This window comes from Metarhizium brunneum, chromosome 3, assembly GCF_013426205.1.
Source record: "Metarhizium brunneum chromosome 3, complete sequence".
Classification (NCBI taxonomy): domain Eukaryota; kingdom Fungi; phylum Ascomycota; class Sordariomycetes; order Hypocreales; family Clavicipitaceae; genus Metarhizium; species Metarhizium brunneum.
In genome coordinates, this window is record NC_089424.1 from 1487565 (window position 1) to 1514729 (window position 27165).

Genomic DNA, 27165 nt, shown 5'->3' on the forward strand with positions numbered 1-27165 from the left:
AACGACATCTGCAGCACTAGGGCGAGCACCTCGGCCGCCCATGTGGTGTCAAATGCACTGTCAAGGTACATACATACATGCTTACGTACTACATGCCTTCTTGCTCATCACTTTCCGGTCGGCGTCAATCTACTCCTGCTTTGGAGTCCGGCTGGTGTTTCTTCTCCGGACTCTTGGAGCAGGCATGTTCTTGAACTGTACCCTGCTTCAGTCGCTCGTCCACTCGGTCCCTAGTGGCTAGTTCCTGAAGTCCAGTGTGCAGTTGCAAATTTTCCATCCTCCCACGCTGGTGATGCCAGCCCTTCCCCTCAGTTTGTGCTGGGTTGCTGACGCCACTCTCGGGGCTCCCCTGTCCATGGCTGGCCTGCACCCAGTTCTCTGGGACTTTGCTTTCGTGTCCTGGAAGATTGTTGGTGCCTGGATGCCGTTCCGGATCTCTTGATCCATCCCGCACCCGCAAGCTTGCCCAAGTAAAGCAAACCGCTCCGCTTCATTGTGAATATCGAGACAATGACTGACTGCCTTACAGAAATGCGGAGAAGCTTCAAAGCTCCGAGTCCACCACTATTAGCTCCGTTTCATCAAGAGCGAAAAACCTCTGCGTCTTACCGCGGCTTACGGGGGTGTTCCTGACAACAGGCACCGTCAAGCGTACTGGGTACTGGATCCGTTTGACAGAAGAAGACAAACAGAGAAACAAATGGAACGGGGACTCAACTCTGGTTCCTTGGCTCTTGCGGGCGTGCAGGGTTCTCACATGGACAGGGATCACCAGTCTGCGAAAGGTCTGGTACAGTATTGGGGGCGCCGTCTTCAGCGCGCCCTCAGTCAACACGGACATGTCACCAGCAAACCAGGACGCGTGACATGGTGTGATGGTAAAGCTTTCGCAAACGGAACATGCAGGATATCTCTTTGTTTGTTGTGAGAGACAGCTCGCTTGCTTATATCGCGTCGTTCTCCGGTTGACCCAATCCAGCTCATCAGCATATCCCTGGAGCAAGAACGCTGTCTGCTTTTAGCAAAACACAGTCAGCAATGCAGAATCTCGACCTTGTCGCCAATTGCCTCCCTGGCTGGCAGGACGTCCGTATTGTATGTACATTACTAGTATATCGGAACCAGCCTGGATAGTTCGTCGCAGCTACTCTGTACAACCGGCCATCATGCACAAACGCGCTCCGTGAGACAGGTTCCCCTGGTGGCTCTCGGAGCGATAAGCTTTTGCCGATGTAACAGCTTAAACGTAAGCGGAGACGCGCGCGATGGAATCGGAGGAGTTGGCCTACTACTACATTGTAAACCTCCGTCAGTTTGCCGAAAATCATAACATGGACCAATATAGGCCACGCGTGTACGGAGAACTACTCCATGCAGTCAGTACCAAAACGGCGGAGTCGGTTGGGCTCTCCGGTGATACTGCTCGGAGCTTCAGCGCGCATCGAATGTATCAGACACGGCAACAACGTCTTCCTTTTCTCCATGCCCGGAGTACTTACTCTGTGGTACTAGCACGGAGTAGAAGATGCAAAATTCATCGTCCCTGGCTAACAACGCCGTGCCACGGCGCCGCGTCAGAATACATAGACATTGTGTCCAACAACAAGAGCCTCGAGAGGGACCGTCTCCATCTGTGCTGGACATCTGGAGCCTCTCTGGTGCAAGCATTCAAAAAAAGACTAACCTTCTCCGGATATCTATGATTACTACTGTTAGTCTCAAACCGGTACCCATCGTTGCCATGTCTTACTCTGTACGTCCATCTTTCTTCCATCCCGTCTTCCGCGGCGACACCATGGCCAATAACGACCAGCATAGTACGAGAGGTGCCATCCACTTTTTGACAACGGCTTGACGCGACGGTGGCATGTCAACATGTGTCCGGTTTTGTCCACTGCGGGTCCGATAAATATGCGGGCCAACCTCAGAAATGTCTCTATACGGAGCCTTGCCGTGTGTTTGTGGTTGCAGCGGAGTCTTTTGACGGTCGCTTCACCAAGCACCTCCATTCTTTCAGATGCTGACAAGTACCGACTGCCGAGGATCTGGGCTGATGGTGAGACAGATCATGTCCAGCAGACTTTGGGGAAGGGGGTTGTGACTTGTTGATGACTTCACGACTCCTCGTCTCTGTTGTACTAGTAGTATCAGGGGAAAAAGGACAAATGGGCGGGTGGACTGACTCGCATCGCAAGGCCCCTTCCCCGGACGGCACAGACTGCCGTACGTTGCGATTCTTCGTTTGTCACCTCTCACTTTCTCGGCGCAGTGGCTCGTCCATCCAACGCAAAGTTTTTTTGCCATCCACTTTACCCGGACAGTGCTTTTTTTAAGCTCAGATGCCGTGTCTCGGGGCAGCGGGATGGAGGCAAGAGGAGAGGACCGTGTGCTCAGTCGCTCGCCATTAGCCATTAGCCATTAGCCTTTGCAAGTGAAACATCCATCCAACGCTTGTCACAAGCAGATTCGGAAGCCCATCGAGACCTTTTTGTCCTTTGGAGCATGTGCATTTCGCTTTTGGGGAGGCCGTCGCTCGATTCCTCCCACCGACCGCCTCGTCTTTCCCCCTTTGGCCGCTTCCCCTTCCCAGAGAACATGCAAAACCTCGCCCCCCCAGCCACTTTACATTCATGCAAACATCGTGTTCGACCTTGATCCATCCCCCCGGATAGTAATAAGAGAATGAACAAAGTTAAACGCGCACATGGAGTCCTCTGCCCTCATCCCGGTCCGACAAGGCACCATCAGGCATGACGAGGCGGATATTCCATCCCCCCGGGTTTTGATTGCATAACATTGCGGCTGGGGCCTTGTTTGCTATTCCCATGGCCTCGGGAGGGCTGGCTGCTATTATGGACAGGGGAAAGAACGAAGAAAAATATGCCATTTCCTCGTATCTATGCTAACGCGCAGCAAGAAACAGCCTCATCATGTGATTGGGCGGTGCCCTGCGATATGGCTGTCTCTTCAACCAGGAACAAAACAGCAAACATCTGCATTGCCACCGTTTTTCGTTTTCTAGCCGAGCATGCTGCTCATCTTGGGAGAGACATTAATGCGTGTGTTACTGAGAGCTCATGCGTGTGATTCAATGGACTGCATACTCCGTACGAGAATCAACAAGTGAAGGGCCCCCTTGTCCGTGTGTGTGACGAGAGCTGCATGAAGAACACATCTGATGATGTGTACGTATGCGTGTGTCGGCATTCATCCGATTCATACGACGATGCAAGGTTCTCCTCATTTCTTTTCCCGGTGATTCTTCTTTTAAATAGGAGTGAGTGTCTCGGCCGAAGGGAGCATAACCCTACTTTTGTCATTGAGACAACATCAGATCATAGATGCCGTTGCCCCGACCAAAATCGGCCTCTGGCAGACTTGGACACTCAGCCCTGCCGTGTAACATGGTCACGTAAGAAATGACATCCAATTCGCAAACAGAGTACTACTATCGCCGAATACAGGGCAAGAAACACGTCAAGCCCTGCGTCGTATTCCGTACGTAGTGCCATCAGTACTAAATGAGATATCAGTGTGGTCATGCAGTTACCAATTTCATCTACTCCGTATTGTATGTACATTGAATCAAGGAATCCTCTGCCCAGTTTGCCACAAAATGACTGCAGTCGGTAAGGTTCCCCGTGTCGATTTCAGGGGGGAAAGAAAGGACAACGCTAGCTCTTCTAGATGAGGAATGCATGAGATGTGAGAAATCCAATTTATGCACAGATAGATACTCGCCACACACGCCAAATACCGAAAACAGCTCCCTTGCCGTAACTCGCGGCCAAACGTATCGCGTAAAACAGAACGAGAAATCACTGTAGTATGCCAACAGGAAATGAAGAAAACGAATCGCGGAGTAGGAAAAAGAAGAAGCCTGGGAAGAAGCCCGTCTTTCCACAGGCTTTTTGGACTGCGCTGAAACTATGGGGTATGAAGCTTATTATCTAGATTGCAAGTGACTGGTGTAATGCTACTCAGAATTATGAGACGGTCCAGACTCCACGTCACCGCTTGGGGTATCATTCTTGCTCTTTTTCTTAGGACGGAAGAAATCTCCTATTACGTCACTGACGCTTCGCGACCGCCTTCGCGATGGGTCATCTGTCTCGCTATGCTCATCTTCAGAAGGCTCTAGGGGACTTGGCAAAGGAAGATCCGATGTTGTTATATTCTGCTCATCTTCGTCAAAGTTGAAGAACAGACCCGCACGGATGCTAGACCGAATTCTTCTCAGTGATGATGTGTTTGCCAAAGATGCGTCATATCCTCGTAGGAATGCGTCCTTTACAACAGTCGTGACTGTAGAAGAAAGCGGCGATGGCGATATGAAAGTCTTGGAGCGATGATGGCTCGGAACCCGGGAGAGTCCTCCCGAACTCTGACGAGGAGTGAAGGGTCTGTCTGTAGGGTATGTATGGATGAAAGCTGAGTCTCGGATGGGAGTCGTGGCAGCTGAATTGCTTGGTGTTGAAATCACAGCAGATTCTGCCACCGCCGAGTCGGTAGAGAAGGTTCGTGTGCCACGAGGAAGGGACGCAGCGGACGACCAAGACTCTCGCCAAGGGTTATCGGATAAAACAGGAGGATCTGGTTCAATATCGATTAAGTTTGGCGCGCTGTCGGATGTGCCTTGACGGATTCGTGGTTTGTCGGACTTGTCTTGAGGAAATTGTGGTTTAGCTGTATCCGCAAAACTGACTCTCGACAATTTGCTAGATCTTTGAGACGGTGGTTTCGGTGATTCAACGTCTTGGACTAGTGGAGGGCCCGCCGTTGCTTCCCCGTGTCTTGTTAGGCCAATAGTCTCCTCGATCCCGTCGATATCAGACAATAGGTCCTCATCATCGGCCTCGTTTTGTTGCCGACCACTGGTGATAAGAAAAACTCCAAAAAAGGTGAGGAGGCAGCCGCCTACGAAGGTTACGGCTTGTTTTTCCGTCGTCTTTTCAAAGTCTCGGTAAAGAACAGCACTTCCCAGAATGACGCAAAGTGTGAAAAGAACGAACTGAATGGGGATGACTTGTGTGGAGTTAAAGCGCTGTAATGCTTTATTAACATATCGAATCTGCATGATTGCTGTGACGAGAAGAATGAGAAGCAGAGCATATGTCACTGGGGTCGTGAAGGCTCTCCAAAGAGTCGATGACAACATAGACGAAACGCCTTTGGTTGCTAACGCAGTATAACCACCTGAGATTCACGGTTAATATCATCGCAAGGGAATGGGTAAGGGAAAGGTGGGATTTGTCGCTTACCAAAAAGTCCCACAAGCCCGAGATCTATCAGACTAGTGCGCCTACCATATTTGCTGCTTGCCCACATCAACAAGACAATCAACGAGACTGTGACACCGAGATAGATTTCGAATTCCATGGTAGTGATTGCGCGCCAAACATCGTGAGGTTCCAGCTTGGTCTCCTCCTGATTTGCGCTGAAGACAACGGTAACAACTCCCCCAACAGCAATTACGACGCCCCAAAAATCCCTGGCGCGAAATCGCTCGTGGAACATTGCAGGCGCGATGATACAGTTGGATATCAATGCCACGACGCCTAAGGGTGACACAATCGAAGCAGGAGCAAATCCATAAGCCAAAAAATTACCCATTTCGCCCAGAGTTATGAGGATCTGTCCCAGCCACCAATATGGGGACTTGAGGTATGTTGATGTAGTTTTGTCATGTTCTCCATCAGCGCTGTCAACGTCGGTCGGGGCGATTGACTGGGAAGACTGAGATAGAGGATCAGTTTCGACTGATTCTGGCCCATCATGGACTCGACTGGCACTGTTGACAGAGCCATCATGACTGCGTCCGTTGCCGTTCCTATGCCCGTTAGGCTCTCCGGGCATGGTGCCATACGACGATGCACCATTGCTGCTACTCTGCGGCTGCTTCAAGGCAGCACGCGCCCGCTGCCGTACACGCACTCGTTCCTTATGTAGTCGCGTATGCGCATATCGCTGGACATTCAGAGCCAACGCTATGAGGACATTACCGACGATGGCTGTGACGATGCCAATGAGAGATGACCATTGCTGCAAAACCTCGCCGGGGTCGCCGGGGGACTGTGTAGCTGTAGCCGTAGCTGCCGTCGACGTTGTTATGCTCGCCGCGGGTCGCGTAGCCGCGGTCGTTAACGACCATGGAAAGGCCCCTGTCACAGTGTCCATCGAGGCAGCGCGAGCGTCGTGGCCGGCAGACGCAGTCGCGGGAAGCTTTCGAGGGCAAGCTGAAGATTGTTGAAGCGCTCGGCTCCCAGGACCATCAGGGTTGCAGGACAGGCAGATAGGAAATAAGATAGAAGCTTTCCGGATCAAGGGCCTAGTCGGATCATGGCTACTCTTGGATGTGGCGACATAAAGGGAAACTCAAGAAGAGCCCTGGGAGAAGTCGGTCGCTGCAGACTTCGGATGTGATGTGTCGTGACGTTTGTGCAAGCACTTGAGGTGAGTTGCGGAGCGGCGTTCGACATGGGTGGGGCTGTTAGTACGGAGGCTTGGCATACGTCGCATTCGTCCGTAGTACGTCAGAGTACGGAGTAGCTCGCAGGTGCTTACCCTACATACCTGCTTACTTAGGTACCTACCGTACTTAGTACTTAAGTAGGTAGGTACGGAGTACATGGAGTATTATTTAGGTTGCGATGTGAGCGCGACTATGAATAGCTAAAAAGCTCGGGTCAAGAGCTGCCTGGCTGCCACCCTGAAACCGGGGTTCTGGCTCCCATTGCTCCTTTTGACCATTAAAACATGCGTTTTATAGCTTCAATGTCTCGCCTGACACCAGAACAACAAGCGCAGGTTCCTCAGGTTCCATTGGCTTCGTACCTACCTCGAGTACGGGAGTATTGACCTGGCTCTAAGTACCCTAGAGGGCTCGCAGCCTGCAGCGGCGATGCTCGGACACTACGGCGTTGTTTTTCGGAAGCCGGGACCCACAAAAATCATTCAGATGTCAACCAGACTCGTGCAACTCGTGAGCTCATACAAGGCCACGACTTGTTCATGACCCTGAAGGCCAAATACCACTTCTTGAGCAACACGTCCAACAGCAACGTTTATTTGGATATCGCCTGACTCGGGGTCCTCCTGAACCATTTCTCATTGATGCATCTTTCTCTCGCGTAACATCTCACCTTCCTCGCCACAGACTCCCCGCAAAGCGTGCCACTCATTCCGCCCACCGCAACGTCTGTGCAGCTACGGCCTTACGGGTAACGCTGGAGATATCGAACCTGAGGAGGCGGGCTTCTCCCGTCAGTCGTATTCACCATAAGGACTATAACCATGGACATCCACGACAACAAAAGGCACACCACCATGGACGTCTTATCGCTGATCTCCTCCCCGACTTATGCCCCAACTACACTTCGCCACCTCCCTCAACCTGTTCCTAACCATCTGCCCACGGGAGTAGATGGCTCTATTTTCACATTTGAAGATGCCTTTGAGGATCTCCTTGCTGTCTCGCAAGGCCAGAGTCTCCCCGACATCACAACTCGCTATCAGCAAAGGCGACTGCTCCGGGATATGTTCCCCTCCGGAGAACCCACCTGGTTTTGGCTGCGACGCCTTGAATCCCAGGGCCTAGTCCAGGTTCCCAGTCGTGCTCAGTTCTTCAAAGCACACCAGCCAGACTGGACTAGCTTTCACGAAGAGCTGGACCGGCACGCGGCTGATGCTTGGCGAAGCGTCAGCAAGGGTTATGGCCATGATGCCCCTGGTTCTGGAAACTTCTTCGAAGACATAGGCAGAGCATTCAAACAACTGGAACGGGGTTTTGGGGAGGATAGCGCAAAGAACTCCTATACCGGCAGCGAGCAAAAGATGGAACTGGATAAAGGGCCCGATACCTTTGAGGAGCTCTTCTCTGAGATATCCTCGAAATTCAAGGAGAGCGCCTCATCGTGGGATACGTTCGTCAAGAGTATCTCGGAAGAAGCCAAGCTTCAGTCCCGAGAAGGGAAGCATGGGGCATACATTGATAGCCACGATAAGAACAAGGTTGTGACAAACGAAAATGAGCATGTGGATCGGTTTGGCTACTTGCACAAAACCGTCACCCGCAAAATGTTGGATGCAGATGGGAACGAGGTTGGCAGTGAAACCTATGTTACCATTCGCCCAGCTGATAAGCACCTGGACAACGAAAACAACATTGAAGCCGGAAACAACGAACCCCTTGAAATTGGGGCCGACTCTAAGAAATCAAGCTGGTTTTGGAAATAACGCTTCATACACCCAACCCGATTAGTGATTTTTTTTGCCTTGGGGGAAATCATCACTCCTCACCCAATTTACTACATCGTGGGAACGTAGTATTTCTTTTTTTTTTTGGATGGACTTGTCCCTCTCGGGATAGTTGATTACGTCTTTCTGATACCAATTGAGCCCCCTCTTCTTTGTGGAAAATATATAAATAGCTACATTGAGCCGTCTACTGCTTTTTTGCCTTCCCAAGCATGCAACTTGCTAAATGCTTACGTGAAATGCCGTTCAATGGCCGTGTCTCGAGAAAACCATCTTGCCGCCTGTATTAACTCTTACCCCGAGCCTTCGCCTTCTTTTTTCTCATCAACCTTGTACGAGCAATAAGTCTCTGCTGCATGTCCTCAGCCTTAGACGCTCCGTGATTCTGTTTGTCATCGCCATGGCTTCGTGTTTCTTCGCTTTCATGTTTCGCGCCCTTTCCGCGTCGTTCTAACTTCGGTGCCCTGCCCTTGCTAGTATCTGCCAATTCAGTTCGGGTGTTGCGTCCTTCTCGCTGTGATTCACCCGACTTCTCCTCCGCGGCACGCCGACGCTGAACAACGTTCGCATTTTCAATGGCGAATTCAACAATCAGTCGCTGCTTTTTTCCATTGTCGCCTTGAAGCTGGTGGCCATTGAGATAACGCAACCCCATAAGAGCCCAATGATGTGACGTGTATTCAATGAAACCATATCCACGACTCTTTCCAGCACCATTCATCTCATCAACCTTAGATCCCTGGTTGCTTTCAAAAACCACTTTAGCTTGTCGAACAATGCCCTTGCCCTTCAATTTTCGTTGGCGCTCCTTCTCTTTGGCATCTTTACCATCTCGGGCATTCTCTTCCTTGGATAAGGGTTGCCGAAGACCTTCTTTCACATCCACGGCAAAGCCCACAACAGCCTTTCTTGCGAGTTCCTTCAGCTCCTTCGAACCAATGTTTCGAGGGATATTCCGCAGAGACAGTCGTGTCAAACTGATATGGAGACTAGGGTTGCTTTGGACAAGTTTCTTCCGCTGCGCAGCGCTGGCCTGGCGCATTTGAATTTCAGAAGGACTGAGTAAATCGAACAGAGGAGATCCTCGTCCAATGGCTCCTTCAGAGAGCAAATATAGGCGGCGCTTGTCCTTCTCTCTGCGTTTCGCAAGCGAATTATCAGCTAGATTCGCTGCCTCCGCCTTGTTCACGGCCTGAGCAACTTGGAGAAGACGGCCGTCAAGAGTGTATTTACCACTAGGGTCAGCATTCTCGTCCAGCAGTAGTGACGGCTTCGACCCCGCGGCCGACGCGTTAGGTCGAGGTGCCTCTTTAATACACGATTTGGCATCGGATTGCTTCACGAAGCATACAAACCCAGTGCCCGCAGGCTTTTCTGTAATTTTGTCGATGACAACTCGGGCATAACGCACAGCACCGAAATGAGAAAAGAATCCTTTGAGTTGCTCATCCGTCGTTGTAAAAGGAAGGTTTCGAATGAAAACAGTGGAGGAATTATCGGTAGTTTTCTTCTCTGCACTTGACTTGCTATTGTCCACTTTGTCATCCTCCTCGTCATCTTCATCCTCGTCCTCCATGTTTTGCATGTGATTTTTCATAAAATTTTCTAAATCTGCGTCGAGTTCGTTGTTTTTATCAGGCTTAGAAGCGGTACCGTCATCGTCATTGTCGTTGTCATCCTTGTCGTCATCACTCGACAAAGCAGTTTCCGGAAGGGCTTTGTCATCCGTACAATTCTCTTCCTCACGGTTGGGAACTTCGTCTTCGGCCTCCAGATCCTGCTGTTTTTCCCAGGTCTCCTTGTCCACAGCCCAGTCAACTGCCAATGTCCGGCCATCGATTTCCTTGCCGTTCACGCCCTCCAAAGCCTTCTCCGCATTCTTCTTGCCCCGAATTGTGACAAACCCGAAGCCCCGGAGCTTCCCCTTCGACTGAGGCAAGTCGGAAAATTTGACTTTTCCATAACTTCTGAATAGATTGGAGAGCTGCTCAGAGGTCTTGATGCTCCAAGGCAGATTTCGCACAATGAGCTTCGGTGGCCTTTGACTTTCTTCTCTCCCAGGCCTTTTAGGGACGGTATCCTCTGAATTGGCGGCGTTTCGTTTCCTTGGCTCAGCTATGTCAATGCGAATACGCTTTCCTTCCCACTCTGCCTTGTCCAAAGTGGTCTTGGCCGCCAGAGCATCGTCCGAATCTGCCAGTGTGACAAAGCCGTAACCTCTAGACTCTTTGGTCTTTTGATCGACAACGACGACTGCATGCTTAACAGGAAAATGCTGGGAAAAAAAGTCTGCTAGGGTATCATTCGTGACGTTCGCAGGTAACGAGCGGACGAACAAGGATCTGCGTTCTTCTACTCGTGGACGCTTCGTACTTTGGCCTACTACAATTTGGGTATCCGCCGTTGATGGTAGTGGTTCTTCGACCTCGGATCGTTGTCTTTTACGGTCATTCTTCGAACTGGTAGCCATTGTGGCTAGGTGTATAGGCTTTCTCGAGCCTTTGACTGTTGGAAACTGAGTTGGAGGAAAGGTTTGCTGTTGCGGGCCGTAAAACCAATACTTCTACGGACGATGGCCAAAAAAAAAAAAACGGTCCTTGAGCTAAGGCGAGACCCATAGTTTTTATCTTATCGCACGTGATGGCGGGGGGGGGGGTTTGGTTATCATTAATTGAGCTAAACCATATTTGGAACATTGTTGACTTTCAACACACCCTTGCGACGCGACCCATCAAATATCTAAACAACGGCTTCATCTGGGGCCCCTCAACAACAACTCTCATTTCTCAACCCACGAATATCGGTAGCAGGGAGCAGACTCTCCGCCGTCAATATACACGATGCCCGCACAGACTTTTAGTCGGTCGACGAGGAAGTCGACCACTGTTTCCCGAAAACAATCAACGGCGACTCTCAATTCCCGTGCTTCTGTCGCATCACGCGCCTCATTCGCTGCTATCGAGTATGTTGATACTCCAGACAACGCATTGCGGACAAAAATATGTGCAGTATTTCGCGATTCCCAGCGCACAACCGCAACGCATAGAAAACTTGCCGTGAATCTTCGTAAAATTCATGAGTCATGTTGCTACGAACCCGCCATGCCTACGAATGCGGCCTCCAACGAATTTGACGAAGCCGCTTTTAATAAAGAATTTGTTCGCTGTGTGCTGAGGATTATGCCGGTGAAGAAATCTGAGAATGTCGGAGAGAAGTGTGTTAGATTTGTCGGTTTCTATCTACGACATTCTAACGACAAGGACAACGAGATCTTGGGTGATGTTGAGGGAGACACCAGTTTAATGCCGGAAACGCCAAGCACAAGACTCACGTCAAAAATCCTTGAAGAGGTCCTGCCATTGATGACAGCTAAAGATAAATTCGTCCGGTATCGATCGACACAACTTATATCACATATTATCAACTCTTTAGATGCTATTGATGACGACCTGTTCCAGAAGCTCCGCCATGGCTTACTCAAACGGATTCGCGACAAAGAGGCCATGGTGCGGTCCCAAGCTGTGCTTGGTCTCGGCCGTCTTGCTGGCAATCAAGCCGAAGGCTGTACCAACTCGGAAGACAGTGATAACGACCAAGGAACGGATTTGCTGGGCAAGCTTCTCGAGGTCATGCAGAACGACCCTAGTGCTGATGTGCGACGGTCCTTGCTTGTAAATCTTCCAATTCTTCCCAACACTCTTCCATTTTTGCTCGAGAGGGCTCGAGATCAAGATGCTGCTACCCGAAGAGCAGTTTACTCCCGTCTTCTACCGGCTCTGGGTGATTTTCGACATCTCTCGCTCTCCATGAGAGAAAAGCTTCTTCGATGGGGTCTCCGGGATAGAGATGATAATGTTCGTAAGGCGGCTGGTCGGCTCTTCAGGGAACGATGGATCGCGGATTGCGCCGGAATTTCTCAGCAAGATGATGGCACTTCGGAAGAAGCTGTGCCCATTAGTTTTGATGGCTTGTTGGAATTATTAGAGCGCATCGATGTGATCAATTCTGGAGTCGAGAATGGTGTGGCCCTCGAGGCCATGAAAGGATTTTGGGAGGGCCGTCCGGACTATCGGGAGGCAGTCACGTTCGACGATAATTTTTGGGAAACACTTTCTGCTGAGTCTGTTTTCATGGCCAGGAGCTTCAACGACTTCTGTCGCAGCGAGGGTGGCGGACGATACGAGTCGCTGGTCGAAGAGAAGCTACCTGAAGTGACCAAACTCGCTTTCTACCTTGGGCGCTACATGGACGCTCTCATCGAGGCTCTTAAGAGGGCAAGCCAGCCTGCTGCAGATGAAGAGGAGGAGGAAGATACCGTCGAGCAGGAGTTCATTATTGAGCAAATGCTTCATATTGCCCTGACTCTTGATTACTCCGATGAAGTTGGTCGAAGAGAAATGTTTAGGCTGCTGCGGCAGTCCCTATCGATTCCGGAGCTCCCGGACGAAGTCACCAAACTTACCGTCGAAGTATTGCAGTATATCTGCGCTCCAGACGCCGCCGGTGAGCGTGAGTTCTGCAGCATTGTCCTCGAGTCTGTTGCAGATGTTCATGACACCATAGTCGATGATCCCCTTGCGGATGAACGTGACGATAGTTTCCACTCTGCGAAGTCAGAAGTGAGCCGTGGTAGCACACCTACCAATGACAAGAAGAGAGGCAATGATTCCGAGTTAAGTGAAGAAGATGCTCGAGAGAAGGCAGTTAGGGAAATTGTTGTCAATATGAAGTGCCTCCACATCGTTCAATGCATGTTGACCCATGTGGCTGGTAATCTGAAGGATAACGCCGATCTGGTTTCGATGTTGAACAATCTTGTGGTCCCAGCTGTGCGAAGTCATGAAGCGCCTGTACGAGAGAGAGGCTTGGTATGCTTGGGCTTGTGCGCACTGTTGGATAGATCCCTGGCTGAAGAGAATCTGGGATTGTTCATGCATTTCTTCAATAAGGGGCACCCAGCCTTGCAGATCACGGCTTTGCACATATTGACGGATATTTTAAACGTACACGGTGCTCAGCTGCTATCATCTACCCCTGGTTTACTCAAAGTCTACGTCAAAGCTGTCAAAGGCGGAGGCAAGGCACCAGAAGTCCAAGCCGCGGCAACTGTGGCCGCGTCAAAGTTGTTGCTCGGCAGAGTTGTGAGCGAGCAAGATGCATGCGAGGAGCTTTTGAAAGCACTTGTTGTTGCGTATTTCGATCCTTCTTCTGCGACCAACCATACTGTTAGGCAGGCATTGAATTATTTCCTTCCAGTATTCTGTTATTCGCGTACAGCCAACCAGGATCTGATGCAGGCCATTTCCTTGCAGGCGTTACATTCTCTGCTGAACTTGCGTGAAGGCCTAGAGGATGACGACGTTGACGTAGGAGAAGACATGCTTAGCATGACTACTATTGGTGCCTGCCTGGTAGACTGGACAGACCCAAGGAAATGTTACACTCCTGGGGCTGCCTTGGATACGGAGAAGAAGAATGTAAACGGCGATGTCCATCTCCGTCTTGGCCAGGATATTATGGAGAAATTGCGAAGCAATGTCAACAGTAAGTACATCAAATCATGTGTTTTTTGTTTTGTTACAAAGTCTTTCAAAAACTTACCAGATGAATAGAAGAAGAAAAGAAGCTGGTAGCTGGTCTTCTAGGCAAACTCTACATCTCACCAGGATCATCAGAGGCTATGATCCGAGACCTATATGCAGATGTAAGCGAGGCTGTTGAAGAAGGTCTGCTTAGTGATGCCACAAGCCGCAATGCGTTGTACAAGATCCACGTCAGCCTGGGCAAGATTGTCAATACACTCGACGAGCAGCAACCATCCAACAGGCGTACCAGCCGTAGTGTGTCTGTTGCAGCCACGGATAGACAGGCAGCAGAAGACAGGACAGTTTTGGAGGAGCCCAAGATCAAAGAGGAAGAGTTGAATGATAGTGACGAGGGCACCGTCGTGCTGAAGAAGGATGACAAGGAATCAGCGACAGACGATGCATCATCAGACGAGGAAGATACCAAGATGGAGACTGCTTAAGCTCCTTGAGACATAATGAATGAGATGCGAAGACGTAATGGAACAATGTATGGGTGGGAGTTATGCGAATAAGAAACCCCTTGCTTGCTTGGTACTTATATGATGTCTATCGATATTCGCGATCAAGAGATCTAGATGTCTGTATATTTTTTATATTTACCAAATTGAATCCACCTTCTTTTACGAATACGCGTTGTTGCTACCTCGCACCGAGAGAAAAGAGAAGGCTACCCAAGCCAACATTTATGGCCAGGTGCTGGGCCAAATTCCAAGCCATACAGTACAGATATTTGGGTGAGAAGACAGTCCAAATGAAGAGGTGTGTTCGCAAGGCCGTGCAAGCTGCCATGACAAAGGCAACACTAGCCGTCGCAAATAGGGTCAGGAGAACCAAGTGATGACGAAAGATGTGCCGCTGGCCCTGTCTGAATTTCTCCAGGAGTAGCAGATTGGTCGCTATGACCCAGAAGATGGGGCCTGCCCAGTTGCTGATGAATGTGAGGGCGCCGACGGCGACGACATTGAAGCCACTGATGCCGTTATAGGCGCTCGATAAATCGACTGACGAGATGGCATTTGATCCGCCAAAGGCAAAAAAGGATGCGTACTGGAACAGAATTGATGTAGTGGTTATTTCGGCCACTGTCAGTTCACTGAAGTCTAGCAAGTGTAGGAGTATGCTCGAGAGGAGGAGAAGCGGGATGTTTGTCGCCCGGGATTGAGTCATTGCCAGGAAGGCGTAGATGTGATGTATCAGTTTAGCTGTAATGCATAAATTAGCAAGTGATGAAAGCATATATACGAGAAGGTATTTAGGTTTTGCTATACCAGAGGATATGGCTTTCGAGCCTCCCTTTCGAGCCTGGTAGACTGCGAAACTGGAGAGTAGCAAGAGGACGGCAAAGACGACCCTGGCCCTTGAAAGCAAAGACTGCCCATGAAACGCATCGTTCATTTTCTTGGCAAAGGCTGTGACGAGTTCCGGCGAATCCTCGGCCGTAAAGGCGAGTTTGAAAGTGAAGGCGGAGGAGACCAGCACAGATGTGACTGATGTAACGGCAACGTATGGCAAGTCGTGAATGCTGGACATGAGCTGAAGAGATGCCACAAAATATGAGGCGATGATCAAAGCCCACAAAAGCGGCGGATTGGGTACAAGAAATAGTTTGACTAGGTCTGCTTCCCCTGCAAATTTTTGCCCTGTTTGGTTCCAGCTCCTTATCAGTCGAATGACGCCCAATGCCAGCAAATACCTTAGGCCGCTGGATGCAGCTCGAGTTCTGCAGGAAGGAAGGTGGGTTAGCCAGCCCGTAGTTGGAGAAAAATGTGAATCCTAAACAAGGGGCCTTATTTACCTTCGAATAGCGCCGAGGCCAAGGTGCCCAATCCAAATAGTAGAGGACCAGTACCAAAAATGTTGCTCCTCCTCGACGTAGCTGCTGGCAAACATCATCCCGCCGTACGATACAGTCACGACAACTAGGGGCAAGATGTTCCCGACACCGGCAGTTCCCAGGCGTGTCATTGCCAACACATTGCAAACGACGGCCACCAGAGCAAGTGTCTGGCCCAAGGCTAGTTTCGGGATGTCGTAGTTTGAGGCCATGCTGCTCATCAAATCCTGAGCTTTGCGAAGCCAATTGGCCATGCCAGAAAGCCAGATCGGGTCCAATGTCGAAGACCCAAGCAATGAATCAGCTTCTTTACTTAGCCTGTGCCAATCGCATGCCAAAGCGTTCATGTCGGTATCTTCGAGGGAACAAGGCTTGCTATTTGTTTTCGGGTCAAACAGCTCCTTGCCAGAAACGGCTGTCACGATACCAAGTATCTGTTTCGCGTTTCGGGTTAGAATCTGTATTTGATCCTTTGGCGAGGGCCAAAATGACAGAAAATCAGGTATGAATGCACCAAGATTGTTTTTGGAGATTGGAAAGCCGAGCAACGCAGCAATTGTGGGGGTAATGTCGGACTGTTCTACCATGGTGTAGTAGTCAAATTCATCCTTGGGTTGCGTTGGGGCCGCCAACTTGGGCAAAACACCTTTGAATTTTGGAGACATGAAGACAAGTGCTGGGGAAGTCTCGCCAGGAGATGACGCGCCGTGGTTCCCAGCATCATTCATTCCGTGATCACCGCAGAGTACAAACAGGGTTGACTTCAAGTGGTCTTTTGATTCCAAGCCCTCGTAAATCAGTTTTACGATACTATCCATTTCGCGTTGTTTTGGGGGCATGTTGTTACTGTTTCGCGCACAATTAGCTCGGGGTCCTGGAAAAGTAAAAAGAGCCATGGCCTCGAAAGACTACCTTCGCGGTCCGGACTTGTGGCCGATATGATCCAAGCCCAAGTAATGCAGTACCATGAGGCCCCAATCCTTATTCTCGAGCTCACCCGGAATGTTTCTGGTAACATTATTATCCACCTCTGTGAAATCCTAAACGTACTATCAGCCGCCCGTATCGTTGGATACGTTCAGGGAAAGGCGTACCGAAACAAAAAAGCTGGACGTGCCGTCATAGCGGTCGAAAGTTTCAGGAAATAGCTTGAGCCAAGTATCATCGCCAAACATCAACAGCTTGCCCTTGCCAGCGGCCCGAATTTGGGCAAGCCAGGTGTCTTGGGCAGCCAGAGTGGATGAGGTGTCGGCCTCATCAAAGTTGAGAATCAAGTCGACAAATGACGGGATTGACCCAGTGGTGATGGCCTTCAGTCTCGGCATGGTAACTGTTGGCGAGCGAGCGTTGGCAGTAAACGGCATGGCCACGCCCTTTCGAATGAGACTGGAGATTTTGGGGGATACGGTAAGCAAGGGGCCAATCACTCTTGATCTGAACTGGCAAGTCACCTTTGAGTATATTCAAACCCAGAGCCTTGGGAGAAGACGAAGTCACTGAAGAACAGAGCTGTTAGAGATGTGCATTTTCTCGGCATGGAGTCGTCACAAACATACCTTCTAAGCGCATCAACCACCATGAACACCAGCCGGTCAAATGGCGCGCGTGGTGGCTCACCAAACTCCAGTGGCTCATATTCCGCAAGGCCAGGAAGAACCGGTTTATAAGGGAAGAATCCGATTCCAAATGTAGCAATGGACAAGGGCACCAAAATATTGGCTATGGCTACAAGAACAGCACTCAGCCGCAGCCCAGCGTCGGTGGCCATGATGTCTCTGTCTCTGGTTGGCTCCAGTGACGAGGCAGGGACTGCAGGACGGTGCCGAGAGAAATACGCACACGTCAAACAAAGGACTCGTCCATCTGAGAGGTGCCTGAAGGGGACAAAGGCGAGAAAGCAAAAGCCGGCAATCGAGCACCAGCAGGGTACGATGTTCCCGTTTTGGAGGCGAGTGACTACTAGTACTAGACCTTTCGGTGGTGGTAGTATTGACTATCAAGGGAACGAACAGGCCAGGGGTCCAGAAGGGCCTGGGGGCTCCAGGGGTGACATCAGGGCCAATTGAAATTTGAGACCGCCGGCTTGACATGTCGACTGGTCAAGTCCAGGCTGCGCCACCGCATTCAGTCTAAATTCTACATCGAAGCCACACATGCTCTAACAAGAATGCCAGTTCAAGCGCGAGACAGTCTTGATAGAGCGTGCCAACGTGAGTGCTCACTCAGAGAAATACATGGACGGGGTTATTTGTTCGTCTTCATCCTCGTGTTTCCGAGACATCATAAATGCATCAACTCTTGCTGAAATGTACGCCATAAACCGTTCAACTCCAAACTGAAAAACTCAAATCATTTCGGCCGCTTATCGGCTGCCCTTCTGTTTCTTGGCCGCCTTGTCACTGTACTTGGCGAACACAATGCTTGACTTCTTCTGTTTCCTCTTGTCGATGCGCTTCTTCCCAATGCGCGACTTTGAAGGCTTAGAATCGATTTCCATGCCTGAGCGAACAATTAGTACATACCGACGACTTAGGTAGAGTATAGAGCAGAGTACATACCCGTATCATCACCAGCTTGGGCGCTGCCAACTTCTTCCGCCACGTCTTCGCTTGCGTTGGCTATAAATCCTTAGCATAATGTAGAAATGTGCCATTCGCCATTCCATCAAGTCGCCTACCGTCCATGTTCACATCCGAAGACTCGGGCTTAGGTTGTCTCGCCAACTCCAGCAGCTTCGCGGACAGACGCTCGTTTCGAGCAACCTCAGCTGGGCTGAAGACACTGGCGGCCTTGCGCCTGTTGTTCTCTTTCCTGGTACTTGACCTCGAACTCTTGGCCATTGTGTCTGTGAGTATGTGCACCAGGTGAAAATGGCGGCCAGGAGGAAGGCGTGTTCAATGGTGAGCCCTGGATATCGGGATGGTGTGAGGCGGAAAAAAAAGTCTTGATAAGATAAGACCAAGACCGTCACATCGTTCACAGTCGCAACTTGCACTCATTAGCGGGGCGCAAAAAACCCACAGCGTGAGATCTGGCATGGTGACGCCAGCAAAATCTGTGGCGCAAGGGCGCCAGGGTGCTGACTTCTGCTGCGTGGCTGGAAAGAGCCAACTGAGAAAAGCACTGATAACGCCTGGCAGTATTATAGACGGAGGCACCGGCAGCAAGTTCAAGATTGAAGCGTGCCTTCTCCCTCTGTAGGCACGAGTCAACATATTCTCGCCCTTCTCGCCGCGGTTAAGTGTCTGTCGGCCACTGTCACTCTCCGTCGCCAGCTGCCTGCCACTGTGACCGCCTTCCGGATCAATTCAATGTTCGTTTGATCAAAGGGAGCAAGCATCACGTTTCAACGCCAACAATTGAAGCCGGGTTTCGTCACGTTTTTCGCCAAGTTGGGTCAGGATGCATTACATGACCTTGTCACTGCGCCGGCAAAATCGATCCTTTTCGACTTAACAACCTCAAATACTCTGCTTACACCGACCGCGAACTCAGTCGGTACAAATCACAGTCTCCCCCGCCGGGCCAGGCGCAGGCGGCAAGTGAATGTCTGGTGGGCATCCTGACACCCGCGCGAACGACGACGTTTCGACCTGCGAGCAGTGTCTTGCGAGCCGTGGGCTGCTCGTCACCGAGGATCTAGCAGACTTCTGAAATCTAGGACTCGACGTTTCTCACAACCAGACACTTGAATAGCGGTCGGTCCCGGGGCCCGCGTGCCCAAGAGTGTTTAAGCCTCTGCTTTACCATATCGAGACGCCCCGGGTTGCTCTTGCCATTCATGCCGAGCTAGCCCTTGTCTTGCCGCTCTTTCCTCTCGCTCTGTCCCCTCCGCCTTCCCGTCGAAACGGCCGAAGCTGTCACACCCAGACCATATTGCGATGGCGACTTCCTTTTCCCCCATACAGAGACAGGACGTAACTACCCTGGTGCGGCTGGTCCAGGGCAACCAACTGTTGAACCGTCAACTTTCCTCCATTTGTCAAGTTAATGGTCTGAAAAGCACCGGTGTCAAGGCTGAACTCCAGCGCCGCATCGTTGACTGTAGGTTTTGCCCGGATGGAGCTGACTGCACATTTTATCTAACCATCATCCTCTCCATAGTGATACAAGACACTGTCAACTCTAATGATGCCTCACGTTTTCAACAAGTGCGGCAAAGCATCACCAATGCCGCCTCGCAACGACCGAGTCCATCGTCCAAGGCATGTACTCAACGAAGCACGATGACTACTGCCGCAGGGCTTCCTACCACGCAGTTTGCGCCTCCAATGACTTCCTACAACCAAGCCGCCAGCCCTTACCAGCAACGGGGCCTTCATGGATCTACCAGCGCCGTAAACGGTCGTACTTCAAACAATCCATTCACCTCGTCCACTGGCAATATAATATTCCACCCCAGTCCATTCTACAGCATAGAAACCGCTGTTAGCAACTTGCGGACATGTGAAAGTATGTTGTCTTCTTCCTTTTGCCATCAAACAGGAATGACTCGTCTAATGACCCCGGCCTGCAGCAATGGCACAGCATAGGAATTCGATCAACATACCAATCAAAGCCAGTGACCACCCAGCGCTCCTACAGTGTCTAACTGACGAGTCGTACCGAGTTATGATATTTTGTGCCGGCGACATATATGGGGTCCAAAATGTCGCATTCCCCCATCAGTCTGAGCTAAAGGTGAATAACCAGGAGATCAAGGCAAATTTGCGTGGCTTGAAGAATAAACCTGGGTCTACTAGACCAGTTGACATCACGGCTGCACTTCGCCTAAAACTACCCCTTTACATCAATAACGTCGAGTTCACATATGCTCTAACCAACAAGGTAAGATTTTCCATTTGATGTCAGTTCTTTTTCACCTCCAGGAAATATAGCTGACATATCAACTCAGAAATTTTATCTCGTTGCCAATGTTTGCAAGATCACAACAGTAAAGGAGCTAGTCTCCATTATTTCTACACGTCGAAGGATACCGAAGGAGTCGGTTGTATCCGAACGTAAGCTGATGTTTTTTCTCTCTTTACAAACACCCCCCCCCTCGCTAACCCAGTTGAACAGTGAACAAGAAGGCCCAAGATCCAGACGTTGTAGCCACTTCACAAGTTCTCTCCCTGAAATGCCCGCTCTCTTATATGAGATTGGACGTTCCATGCCGCAGCTTGAGTTGCACTCACATACAATGCTTCGACGCTACGTCATATCTTCAGCTTCAGGAGCAAGGACCTCAATGGCTCTGCCCCATTTGCAACAAATCGGCACCTTTTGAGCAACTGGCAGTTGACGAGTAAGTTCAACCCTACTGATGAACAGGCAATCACCCAGACTGACTCTCACCTGCTAGATACGTCCGGGATATTCTAGCGAACACGCCCAAAGATCTCGAAGCCGTCACTATTGAACCAAATGGGCATTGGTTGACGAAAGCATCTCGTGATGAGAATCCGAAATCATCCAATGATCCTGCTTTTGACGACGATGACGAACTAGAAATCTCAGAAATCAATATTGTCGGGCGTCGATTAGAAACCCCCAAGACTATAACACCCATAACCGGCACACCTGCATCTGGGGGGAGAGACAGCTCAGCAAGTGCACCACGCAGCGTCCCACCCAACAGCGCTAAGCGTCCAGCAACAGCAGTCATTGATCTGACGCTTTCATCCGACGATGAGGAGCCATTGGAAAAGCCTCGTAAGAGACAGAATACTGCAGCAAATGGATTCCAGAACTCGAGTAGCATGGGCTTCCTGAGCGAGTCTCCTGTGGGTTACAGGCCTAGCTGACCGATCAACAAGAATACATGCTCTTAGTAAGCGGTTACCCGATTGAAGCTTCGTCTGGGCCCTCTGGCGACAAGGGCTCGAGATAGGTTATGGTTCGTGGTAATGTCATTTGTTTTCCTTTGGTATTTTGGGATACGAGGCACAGGCGTTTGGGCTTAAGAAAAAGGAAGATTCCCCTCTTGTTTAGTCGGATTGGCTCCATCTTGCGGTTCGACGAGAAGATGTGGAGTTTGGGTTTTTCAAGGTTGATTCATGGTCATGGCATGGCAGTTTTATTTACTAGGGACGGTTTTGTCCTTGGCATTATACAGAGATAAGTCTAGTGTACAAGACTTTATACAATGCCTTTATTGGCTTAGCATATACAAAGCTTTGTCTTATGTTGGACTGGTTCGTCTGTATCAGGTTTTACAGCATTAACAGGCATAGGTGAAGCAGGATAACTTGACTGGTTCGTGTTAATACGTGTTGTAGGCGGCGCGCGAGAAGCATAGCCACCTCACAAACCTTACCAACCAATTTAAAGGCAATCCTGGTAAGCTTATTCACAGCCTCACAGGCATATAGCTGTTGAAAGAATAGCATAGTAATGGTATAGCATGGGGTATGCGCAATACTGTGTAGCACCATGAATCGAGGTTACCACGGAAATCGCTGTTTGAAAATGTTGGAAGGGTATTGACCAAGATTCTGGCGATGTTGTGGAGGGGATCAAACGTTTGTTTTGTATACATATCACTGGAACAGTGATACATGGAGTCTGTGCAGATCTAGAGCTGCCTACCCTACAGAGGCCCGTTTCTTCGGTTCCCGCCTTGTGTTCAGAGCCACTACTAACTACTCTAACGCCCAGGGTCCATCAGCGCCCATTCAACAACATGTATACTCGTCCTTCTGTTGCCGCTACACGCCCGACCGAGAAATAATTGCCCTTCCCGCCTCGACAACAAGCATTCCCTCCTGTCACCGATTCGTCCAGAAGCAGCAAGAGCACCTAATCGCCGCGATCGCCATGTCTCTCGACCCCGTAATGCCCCCCTTCAATTCGTCGGATCCGTCCGCCAACTTTCTTTCGTCATCGTGCCTCGACTTTCTGTTGATAGAGCTCGTCCCTCTTGCTTACCGCGTCACAAACGAGCGGGACTCGACGCAGGATCCGTCGGAGCCCGCAGGCGCCCAGACGGCCGAGGCGGCTTCGACGAGCCACCGCGGCGCGAGTCTGGGGTCGGGGGGAGCTCACCACGCCTCCAGCTCGGGTACCCGGAAGCTGGATGACGAAGAGGAGCTTGACGCGGTGCATTTTCGGTTGGAATCTCTCGGGTACCGTGTTGGCCAGGGTCTGGTGGAAAGGTATGTCTCTGTCACGCTGCCGTTTGGGGGAGGGAGTAGTTTATTGTTCACGTTGCTGAACTCTGTGCAACCTAGATTCTCGAGAGACCGTCCTCGATTCAACGATACCCTGGATGTGATCAAGTTTTTATGCAAAGATCTGTGGTCTCTTGTGTTCGGGAAGAATATCGACAATTTGAAGACCAATCATCGGGTACGCTTATCCAGCCAAACGCTACAAGCTGTTGAGGGAAAGTGCTAATTTGATGGGCAACTAGGGAGTGTACGTTCTGACCGACAACGTGTTCCGCCCATTTTCGCGCATGAGTACTGTTGCAGGGGGTCAAGCGGTCGTGCGGGCACAACCGGTATGACATGGTTTCCTGGCTGTGTAATTGTGTCAATCAAGCATGTCGCTAACCATGTTTTAGTTTCTTTGGTTTCCCTGTGGAATCGTGCGAGGTGCCTTAGCGGCCTTGGGCCTAAGGGCCACTGTTCAAGCAGAAATCAACGAACTGCCAGGAGCTGTTTTCCAAATCAAGACACTCAATTCCAAACCATAGCTACCAAAGATATATGAGTTTGTTGCAGCAATTTTTACACGCAAGGTACAGTGCAATATTTGCAATTTGCTCTAACGCGACGCCCACGAGACTCGCAAGCCAAGTCTCAACGCCAAATACGACCAGTTCCTGTTGGTTCCCACATGCCTTCGTCATCCACTCCCTGAATATTACCATTGACGGTCGATACGCTCTTAAGGGTTGGGTAATTGGCGAAAATGCACTTCACAGCCTATGAAAAGAATCCAACATCAGCAACAACGGCCTTGTTCATATATTACGCTAGTTTCACATAGCTATTGTCTCTGAAGACAGCCATCCGTAAATCAGATTGCTGCTTTGCGGAAGTTGGGGATTGTTCACTTTTGGGGAGGGTTATGAGCAAAGTCAATGCCCTTCTTGATGTTGCCCTTCAGACCCTCCACAGCCTTTCCAAGAAGCTCCTTCTCCTTCTCGGTGAGACCCTCCAAGGGGTTGGTGGCCTTCTCGGCACCGTTGGGCTGGAGCAGGTGTTAGTGAATATTCAATGATACAAGAAGATGGGATTCATGTGGTTGGGGGCTCATTGGCATACTCCAAGTTCAACAGGAACAGAGAAGAAGTCGCAACCAGTCTCCTTGGCAATTGCATCGCCACCGGGCACACCAGGAAGATAGACATAGCTGGGCTCAACAAGACCCTTTTCACCTTTCACAGCACGTAGGAGTTTCTCGGCGAAACTAAACCAATTCGGTTAGCTGCTGTGAACAATAGTCGCTTACAACAGGGGCCAGTGGTCGAACATACCGGAACCCAGCGTACGCCATAGATAGAGTGGCGGATCCGGCGCCGTCCTTGGCCTTCACGACCTCATCGCCACCGAACTGGACACGGTTCACCAGGGCGTCGTACTTGTCAGCAGGGATGTTGACTGACGGGTTGGCCTTGCTGAAAAGAGGAACAATGGTCTCGCCAGAGTGGCCGCCAACAACGGGAATGGTGAGCTTCTGGGGTTCCTTCTGGCCGACGATTTCAGCAACAAATGTCTCGGCCCGCACAATATCCAAGGTAGTGACACCGAAGAGACGCTGGGCGTTGAAGACCTTCTTTGCCTTCAAAACTTCGGCGGAAATGGGAACAGTGGAGTTTACGGGGTTGGAAATGACCAAAACGAAGGCCTTGGGGGCAACCTCAGCAATGGTCTCTATCAAGCCCTTGACAATGCCGGCATTGATGTTGAAAAGATCGTCGCGTGTCATACCGGGCTTGCCTGTAGAACGGGGATTGTCAGTCGGCATTCTAAGGGAACGGATTGCAGAGTGGCCAGGGTTTGTTTGGACGTGTAACACAGGATTATGGCATACGAGGAATTCCGGCGGGGATGACGATGATATCCGCGTCCTTGAAGGCAGCCTTTGCGCCGTCGTTGGCAGGAAGGTAGCCAGTGACTTTCTATAATAACCCAGACATTCCCGATCAGCCAACTGTGCATTTTTTTAATGGGAGAAGGTGTCGTTGGTCCGTGCCAAGGGCCAAACTTACCGCAGTTGAAGAAATGTGAGAGAGATCGGCAGCAACACCGGGCGTGTTGACAACATCGTAAAGAGCCAGCTCATCAATATGAGGGCTATTCTTCAGGAGCAGGGACAAAGGCTAGGGAAACAGTGAAGACAGAACAGTCAGCAAAGGTTTGTACTCGAAAGAGCTGCTGCTCCGATGACGGGTCTGGTCAGAGCGCAAGCCCAACAAACTCACCTGGCCAATGCCGCCAGAGGCGCCGGCAACAACTATCATTGGAGAACTGTCAACATTACCGAAGAAAAATAGCACTTATTGTGGAAATATTCGGGAATGCGGGGTTGAGGGATCCTAGGCATACCAGCTTTAACCATGATGACGACGAGGGAGGTTGGATGGGTAGTGTCGATTGGGAACGAACCGCTGAGGCTGTTCTAATTGATTGTATGGGAAGGAGTAACGAGGACCGAAAGGACGAGGAGGACGAAGAGGACGAAGAGGACGAAGAATGACGAAGTCCAAGTGATGTGAAAAAAGGATAGTTGGAAGAAAGGAAGAAGGCACCAGAGAGGTTCACAAAGAAATGGCGCGGAGCTTTCTGTATAGCAGAGAGGCCTTGCACCATCGAGGCACGGCCAAGCGTCGCAGCGAGGGGCTCCGAGGAGGGGCTCCGATGAGGGGCAGTTTGGACACCAATCAGAGCGGCACGAATGAGGAAACAAGCTGGACCGGACTGGCCACCACAACCACCACATGTTTTCATGATGGACCAGACTCGACCCAGCCCAGCTCGCCCAGCCAGACTCGACCCGACCAGACATGGACTCTTCATGGCTGGCTGTTGGACCCGCCCGCCCGTCACTGCCGGCTCCCAGTCCCCTGAGAGTCCACCGCGCCGCCGTCATGACCCGACCAACGCGCGCTTACTTGGTGAATCGCTTGTGAATGGCGAATGATCCCGAGGCTATTCGAGAGCCCTCGCCATCCGGATCTTCACGAGCCCTTGGCGTCTCTTCCCTAACCGACTTCGCAGCGGTCTCTAGCCAGCTTGCCTCTGACAGATCTAGCAGTAAGAAGCCGAACGACGTGAATTGCTCGGCGGGCTCGTTTTTTTTTTGTTAGGTGCGCTCATGCTCCACCAGGTACCTGGCTATTATAATATATTATTGTATATTTCACAATAAGTAAATAGATTCTGCCACAAATTACCGATCTAGGTACTTGGATATATATATATATATAAGGAGAGTTTAAAGACAACAAATACCTACCTAGGCAGTGGGGGATGAGCGCACCTAGCAAAAAGAGTGAGAGCTCGCCAAGCAATTCATCCCACGACGCCACTGGAAGAGCAACCAAATCAGATCCCCCTATTCATGTCGACACGAGAACAAAGGACAAACTCATGTGTTCCGTATACATCCAGAAGCTATCAAGCTTCATCAATCACATAACGCTGATATAAATCCTTGCTCCTGATCCGGACGTCCTATCCAACCTGTACAATTTCCCGACAAGGGCTGAGAAGGAGACACAGTTGACCACACAGGGTATTTGTCTATTGTGCATTGCACTGTTAGATGTAGATACTAATGTATATTTGGCAGTAGGCAAACGTTTCGCCACAAACCGAAGTCATCTCGAGGCTGCCACATGCAGCCAGCATGAATCAACCATTGCCAGACAACAGTACTATCCGAGTTTGCAACAGGCTCTGCTGTTCCCAAGTAGACGACACTCTATGATATCTCGCGCAAATCAACCACGAAACACTGCCTTTCTACGTTGGCCTGCCTTTTCATACAACTCTTTCGTTACCTCGCAACTTGCTGTCATTTTGCATCACGACAATGAGCAATGCAAGAGAGTCACGCCTCCACATGAATCCAGTATCCAAATGCTTCTGCTGCTCAAACTCTACTATATGATTTCACACCCTTCCCTCTTCGCATATTATATCCCTGTAGTCTGTACGGGACAGTCTACGATGCCGCCATTTCCCCGGGAGATATGGATGTATAGTCGGATGCTTGATGATGCCGGATACTACGTTTCCAAATAGACAAGTATGACGCCCTTAAGAGTAATCGGTGCCATAATGCATGGGATGCTCAGCAGCCCTGACGCTCAAGCCAAATGCCTTCGTGCAAGTCTGCTGAAGGAGGTGGAGGCTTGTCGTCTTGTCATGAACGTAAAGATGTTGCGGTTGATTAAAGGTAACTTGGGTCATTACAGCCGGCAACTCCACGTCCGTTTCGGCTAGACTCCTGTCCCTGCTTCTTAACTGTGAGCTGTGAAAGATACAACAGCTG

The 27165-nt window shown here is 50.4% G+C and overlaps 8 protein-coding genes across 8 annotated transcripts; 3 read left to right on the forward strand and 5 right to left on the reverse strand.

Annotated features, from left to right (window-relative positions):
• Positions 1-3976: 3976 nt before the first annotated feature.
• G6M90_00g057120 (uncharacterized protein) lies at positions 3977-6177 on the reverse strand (the record flags this gene model as incomplete). The annotated part of the gene is made up of 2 exons (XM_014688812.1): positions 3977-5196; positions 5262-6177. The coding sequence occupies 2 exons, from the start codon at positions 6175-6177 to the stop codon at positions 3977-3979; spliced, it is 2136 nt and encodes a 711-aa protein (XP_014544298.1).
• Positions 6178-7326: 1149 nt separating this feature from the next.
• On the forward strand, positions 7327-8235 carry G6M90_00g057130 (uncharacterized protein; the record flags this gene model as incomplete). Its single annotated transcript, XM_014688813.2, has 1 exon — positions 7327-8235. One exon carries the CDS (start codon positions 7327-7329, stop codon positions 8233-8235), a length of 909 nt encoding a protein of 302 aa, XP_014544299.2.
• A 307-nt stretch (positions 8236-8542) lies between these two features.
• Positions 8543-10726, reverse strand: G6M90_00g057140 (uncharacterized protein; the record flags this gene model as incomplete). The annotated part of the gene is made up of 1 exon (XM_014688814.1): positions 8543-10726. The coding sequence occupies one exon, from the start codon at positions 10724-10726 to the stop codon at positions 8543-8545; it is 2184 nt and encodes a 727-aa protein (XP_014544300.1).
• A 631-nt stretch (positions 10727-11357) lies between these two features.
• cnd3 (Condensin complex subunit 3) lies at positions 11358-14284 on the forward strand (the record flags this gene model as incomplete). Its single annotated transcript, XM_014688815.1, has 2 exons — positions 11358-13800; positions 13869-14284. The coding sequence occupies 2 exons, from the start codon at positions 11358-11360 to the stop codon at positions 14282-14284; spliced, it is 2859 nt and encodes a 952-aa protein (XP_014544301.1).
• Positions 14285-14483: 199 nt separating this feature from the next.
• On the reverse strand, positions 14484-17446 carry las21_0 (GPI ethanolamine phosphate transferase 2; the record flags this gene model as incomplete). The annotated part of the gene is made up of 7 exons (XM_014688816.1): positions 14484-15046; positions 15113-15564; positions 15640-16524; positions 16591-16718; positions 16773-17064; positions 17130-17174; positions 17235-17446. 7 exons carry the CDS (start codon positions 17444-17446, stop codon positions 14484-14486), a joined length of 2577 nt encoding a protein of 858 aa, XP_014544302.1.
• A 594-nt stretch (positions 17447-18040) lies between these two features.
• G6M90_00g057170 (uncharacterized protein) lies at positions 18041-18518 on the reverse strand (the record flags this gene model as incomplete). The annotated part of the gene is made up of 3 exons (XM_014688817.1): positions 18041-18177; positions 18237-18296; positions 18356-18518. The coding sequence occupies 3 exons, from the start codon at positions 18516-18518 to the stop codon at positions 18041-18043; spliced, it is 360 nt and encodes a 119-aa protein (XP_014544303.1).
• A 1041-nt stretch (positions 18519-19559) lies between these two features.
• Positions 19560-23356, forward strand: pli1 (E3 SUMO-protein ligase pli1; the record flags this gene model as incomplete). The annotated part of the gene is made up of 10 exons (XM_066130631.1): positions 19560-19722; positions 19783-20130; positions 20195-20505; positions 20573-20678; positions 20740-20965; positions 21023-21443; positions 22318-22814; positions 22890-23007; positions 23072-23161; positions 23225-23356. The coding sequence occupies 10 exons, from the start codon at positions 19560-19562 to the stop codon at positions 23354-23356; spliced, it is 2412 nt and encodes an 803-aa protein (XP_065986655.1).
• Positions 23357-23715: 359 nt separating this feature from the next.
• Positions 23716-25227, reverse strand: MDH1_1 (Malate dehydrogenase, cytoplasmic; the record flags this gene model as incomplete). The annotated part of the gene is made up of 7 exons (XM_014688819.2): positions 23716-23856; positions 23931-24075; positions 24143-24605; positions 24700-24787; positions 24878-24988; positions 25091-25122; positions 25215-25227. 7 exons carry the CDS (start codon positions 25225-25227, stop codon positions 23716-23718), a joined length of 993 nt encoding a protein of 330 aa, XP_014544305.2.
• Between the last annotated feature and the right edge of the window lie 1938 nt (positions 25228-27165).